At 44.5% G+C, this 5,719-nt stretch overlaps 1 protein-coding gene across 2 annotated transcripts in view; it reads right to left on the reverse strand.

Moving 5' to 3' along the window:
- Positions 1-347: 347 nt before the first annotated feature.
- The window catches only part of LOC121535435 (kin of IRRE-like protein 1), a 69,482-nt gene continuing 64,110 nt past the window's right edge, over positions 348-5,719 (reverse strand). Inside the window, exons 12-15 of one of the 2 annotated variants that reach the window (XM_041842496.2) lie at positions 5,486-5,593; positions 4,957-5,084; positions 4,109-4,183; positions 348-3,327 (exon numbers count right to left, since the gene is read on the reverse strand). In XM_041842496.2, coding sequence (XP_041698430.2) covers positions 2,539-3,327; positions 4,109-4,183; positions 4,957-5,084; positions 5,486-5,593 — 1,100 coding nt within the window. In that variant the 3' untranslated portion in view covers positions 348-2,538. Of the gene's footprint in view, positions 3,328-4,108; positions 4,220-4,956; positions 5,085-5,485; positions 5,594-5,719 lie in introns of both variants that reach the window. The other variant, XM_041842495.2, reaches the window with a different exon arrangement.

A 5,719-nucleotide genomic window follows, 5' to 3' on the forward strand; every position in this document is an offset into this window, starting at 1 on the left:
TTCATGGTGCCGCTTGCTTGGTGGTGCCCCTTGCTTAGTGGTGTTGCAGACTCTGGGGCCTTTCAGAACAGGTGTATATATACTGGGATCATGTGACAGATCATGTGACACTTAGATTGCACACAGGTGGACTTTATTTAACTAATTATGTGACTTCTGAAGGTAATTGGTTGCACCAGCTCTTATTTAGGGGCTTCATAGCAAAGGGGGTGAATACAAATACACGCACCACTTTTCCGCAATTTATTTTTTAGAATTTTTTGAAACAAGTTATTTTTTAAATTTCACTTCACCAATTTGGACTATTTTGTGTATGTCCATTACATGAAATAAAAATAAAATTCCATTGAAATTACAGGTTGTAATGCAACAAAATAGGAAAAAACGCCAAGGGGGATGAATACTTTTGCAAGGCTACTGGACAGACAGCACCAGCATTGGTCACTCAACACCAATCTCAAAACTCTACCATATCCAGCATCAAAGTAAAGTACAATTTTCCTTTCCTCCAAGAGCTCTTGATGCTTTCGTGTAAACCATGTCCTCCTTTCAAGACTACCATCATAACTACCTCCCAAAAGGCACCCTATTCCCTATATAGCGCACTACTTTTGACAAGAGGCCTATGGTGAGCCAGTGAGCCCATAGGGCTCTGGTCAAAAGTAGTGCACTATGTAGGGAATAGGTTGCAATTTGGGACGCAAACACAGTCTACAACAGCATGACCAGATAAAACATCAATAATTAATGAACCTTGACACAGAAGATTCACAACATCGAATTGTAAAAGTGAATGTCACCCAAAACGCTGAACCTTTGGACTGCAACCCCTTATAAAAATACTATAAAATGTTTCTAAATGCCATTCTTTTTTTTTATATATTTGTTTTATATTTAGGTATAAATATGGGAAAAATATCTACTCTACTGTGCAAGTGACAGAGACAAATACAGTAATATTTGAGGGTGGGGGGGTTGGGGGAATTTGTACAAACTGTAGAGATTCATTTTATTACAAAAAGCTCTTTCCCCCGCTTCCCAAACACACCGTATTGACCTCAGGTGGGTGAAATGTGGGGTAGATATGTATTGCAATGAGATAGAAAATACAGAGGAGGAGGAAGAAGCATTTGAAGAAGCCTGCTACAGCGCCGTTCTTCCCCTATAGGTTACCCTATATACTGTAAGTGGTATACTGTATAAAAAAACATATTTCATTGTCCATATAGTCCACACATACACCTCTTCTGGACATGGAGGTACCTCACTGTTACCATGGAGAGGTACCTCACTGTTACCATGGAGAGGTACCTCACTGTTACCATGGAGAGGTACCTCTGTTACCATGGAGAGTGGTACCTCACTGTTACCATGGAGAGGTACCTCACTGTACCATGGAGAGAGGTACCTCACTGTACCATGGAGAGGTACCTCACTGTACCATGGAGAGAGGTACCTCACTGTACCATGGAGAGTGGTACCTCACTGTGCCATGGAGAGAGGTACCTCACTGTACCATGGAGAGGTACCTCACTGTACCATGGAGAGGTACCTCACTGTACCATGGAGAGAGGTACCTCACTGTACGTTCTAGGTGTCAAGCACAAGATCATTCTGTCTCTTTCTTCTCAGATGTCAAATCGCCATATTGGTGTAAAGGCTGTTATACAATGATGCCTTGCCTTTGTCCCAAATGGCACCCTATTCCATATATAGTGCACTAGTTTTGACCAGAGCCCTATGAGCCTTAGTCAAAAGTAGTGCACTACATAGGGATTAGGGTGCCATTTGGGACACAACCCATATTTCACTTTCCTTAACTTCTTGAAGCCCTTTGGCCATGCCGGTTGAGAAGTTTGTGATGGCATCGAGAACAAGCAGGTTAAAAAGAGCTCCACATACGGAGTACAAGCTGTCGCCTTGCCTCAGCACAGCAGGGACGCAACACTGTCTCGTTCAACATGTAAGAGGGTGTGTGTGTGTGTGTGTGTTTCTCTGTGGATTTAAAGGAGTGTAAAAGGAATGCATAATACGGAGAATAGTTCAGCAGCTGTATCTGTCTACAGTATGTTTATACAAGGTTATACTAAGGTTAAAATAACATTATATACAGAGATGGGGTGAGAGGAAAGAGAGATGGATGGAGAGTCCCATAGAGAAAAGATGGATCTGGACGCTCTCCAGCAGCGTTTAAGTAAATCAAACTCTGTTGAATCCCCTCTTAGTTTAAGGAAAATACTCCCAGCCTCTCTCTCTCTCTCTCTCTCTCTTATCATGTCATATCTCCCCTCTCTCTCTCTCTTGATTGTGGCTTTTTCAGTTCTTGGAGTTGAAGATTGCACACAATAGAACGTTTGAGAGAAACTGTGTCAGATTGTTTGCGTTTGTTTGTGTGTTGTATGCGATAGAGAAAGCATAGAGAGCAGAAGTGTATCTTTCTGTTTCTCTCCAACAAGTGTGTGCGTGTGCGTGTGTGTTTATATGTATGTACACGTGTATGAAAACAAGTATCACTGTGTACTACAGAATACATCTCTCTCACACGTGTGTCTGCATCCTCTGAGTGTGTCTCTGATTGTAGTCAGTACCAGGAGAAGAGTAGTCGGTAGCAGGAGGAGAGTAGTCGGTACCAGGAGGAGAGTAGTCGGTACCAGGAGGAGAGTAGTCGGTACCAGGAGGAGAGTAGTCGGTACCAGGAGGAGAGGTGTAAGAGAAGCAGGTGGCCCCATACTTCCCCAGCACAGTTTCAGAACCCGGACCCGGACCCGGACATGGGCCTTGGCCTTGGATTGGTCCTTGCACTGGCCCTGGTCCCACCCCTTGTCCAGTTGGGTACACCTCATAGGCCGGCCCTCCTTCCAGGGGCGGGGCAAAGCCCATCCGATAGGTAGGGTACTGGGCGGGGTAGCCATAGTTGTCATAGGTCAGCTGAGTGTTGTTGTCCAATAGGCCGCAGTCTCCGGGGAAGTCGCTGGTCTGTGAGGCAGGGTGGGAGTGGTGGGAGGGGTGGGAAGGGTGGTTGGTGTTGGGCAGGACTTGGCTCTGGCCCGCCCTGGTGAAGGTGTTGAACTGGGGGTAGTTTGTGTGAGACATCCTGGATGGTGCTCGGGGGTCATAGCACCCTGCCCTTGACCCTGGGACTCCCGGGACCCCTCCTGCAGCCACCGCCCCGCCAGGACCCCCTGCTGGGCCACTGGAGGTAGCACCTGTAGCTCCCCCTGGAGGGTTGGAGGTTCGGAACTCTCCCTGGTATAGCATGGAGTGGGAGGACGGCCTGGCCTCGTCGTGGGTGGTCGCACGGACGTTATAGTAGCCGTTTGTTGGGTCCTAAGGACAAACATGATGAGGGAATAGTGAGTGATTTTTACATGGGTTTAAATTTGAGGTGTGGCCAGGGTTGGGGTAAATTCGAATTAAAGGCAGTGCATTCAGAAAGTGATTGAAATTTAAAATGAAAAAATGTAGTCATTGAAAATAGATTAAATTTTTTCAATTATTTAATCAGAATTTCAGTTTACTTCCTGAATTGACTGCCTCCAATTCCAATTCACCCCAACCCTGTGTGGGCATATTTGAGGTGTGAGGTAGTCATGTTCTGTGATTAGATTTTAGATTTTAGTCATTTAGCAGACGCTCTTATCCAGAGCGACTCACAGGAGCATGTGATATGTTATGTGTTGTATTGTTGTAGGATACAGATGAGGAGATAGTGAGATTTTTACTGCTTATTACATGCAAGAGTGTTCCAATTTGATGTGTTAGCATATTTGAGGTGTGAGGTAGTTAGTGCAAGATAGTTAGTGTGAGGTGGTTAATGTAAGGTAGTTAGTATTAGGTAGTTAGTGTGAGGTAGTTCGTGTGAGGTGGTTCGTGTGAGGTAGTTAGTATGTGGCAGCTAGTATGTGGTAGTTAGTGTGAAGTAGTTAGTATGAGGTAGTTAGTCTGAGGTAGTTAGTGAGAGGTAGTTGGTCGGAGGTAGTTAGTGTGAGGTAGTTAGTGTGATATTTGGTGTGATATGTTGTTGTGTATTGTGTTGCATGTACGTATGAGGAGTTTGTTGGTTTGATGTAGGTTGTATGAAGTGAGTAGCAGAGAGAGAGTTGCTCACCTTGAGTTCGTACTCCTCGCGGGTATCGAGCTCACTGCGCAAGTCCTGCTTCAGATCCATATCGTCTTTGAATGGCTGAGTGGAGGGAGAGAGAGAGACAGAGGGCAGAAACTAAACCATCAAACAACAAAACACACACACACACACAGAGAGAGAGAGAGAGGGAGATAGAGGGAGAGAGAGAGGGAGGGGAAAACAGAATATCAGGTTTTTCATTTGATGAAAATGTTGTTTGACAAATGTTTGGTGAGTACAGTTGAAGATGTAAAAGGGACCATGTAAGCACATGAAGGTGAATGCAATCAGTGGTTTGCTCTCAAACAACAATGAAAGGCTTCAGCACCTCATAGCTTCTAGAATAATTTCTGTCTTAAATATGTTGTAATAACACAGTTATAATAGCTGTATTTTAAATTACAACCCATGTGACCAACGGCATTAATCACATCTTATACAGAGCTTTCTCAGTGTAGCCTATTACAGGATTTTCTCAGTAGGAGAGAAGTCTAAGGGTGTCTTAAATAGCACTCAATTCCCTTTATAGTGTACTACTTCTGGTCAAAAGTAGAGAACTATGTGAGGAAAGGGGCCTACTTGGGACACAACCTCAGTCTGTGAAGTCCAAGGCAACAGAGAACAGATGCCCCCCTCATTTTGTTTTACTATGAAGTCTGTTGCTATATTTTAAATGCCCTTTAAAAATGAACTGCGACACTAGAGGAAGTTTCAGGACGGTTCCCTTCAAAAGTGTATAGCTCACGCATTTCGGAGACGAGCACCTTTGTCAAAGCAATTGCACTTTAAATAATGTTTGATCTGACTCATAGAGGTGGGTGTTGGGTACTCACGGAATACATGGCCTTGACCATGCGCGTTGCCGTGGAAACGCTCCCTGACTCCTCCTCCAGACTGTGTGTCTCCTTGTTTACCGTCTCCACCTTGATGTCTGGCTTCCCCAGAGTGACCCCACGACGACCTGGAACCAGAACAAGACAGATGACTCATGAAGAACCTATAGAGTGCTTATGAAGACTTTACGTATGCTATATGAAGCCTTTATAAGCTGTTGTTCATTTAAAGTGGGACAGACATCTGAATAACATATTATTTGGATCTACAGTACAACAAAAGAGAGAGAAAACAAGTCATTCTTCCTCAGTTTTAAACAAGCTGTGGTTACACAGTACATTGTGAATGACTACATGAATGTCAGCCACACACACACACACGTCCCAAATGGCACCCTATCCCCTATACACGTATAGCACATTACTTTTGACCAAAGCCCTATGGGGGAATAGGGTGCTATTTGGGCCACAACCACAAACATGTTCCATGCAGAGGGAGGGAGTAGTAACTGGTTGGTACAGTACTCACTGCCCTTCCGTTGGCGGTAGAGGAAGAAGGCTAAAGCCAGGAGAAAGATCAGGAGCAGGATGGAGGATCCAACTGTTCCACCAGCTATAATCCCCACTGGTACTATCTCTGTACAGACAGAAGACAGAGAGACAGACAGACATGGTTATACCAAACCTTTCCCATACTATTGGTACTATCTCTGTCCAGACAGACATGGTTATACCAAACCTTTACCATACTATCGGTACTATC

This window comes from Coregonus clupeaformis, chromosome 21 (genome assembly GCF_020615455.1).
Source record: "Coregonus clupeaformis isolate EN_2021a chromosome 21, ASM2061545v1, whole genome shotgun sequence".
Classification (NCBI taxonomy): domain Eukaryota; kingdom Metazoa; phylum Chordata; class Actinopteri; order Salmoniformes; family Salmonidae; genus Coregonus; species Coregonus clupeaformis.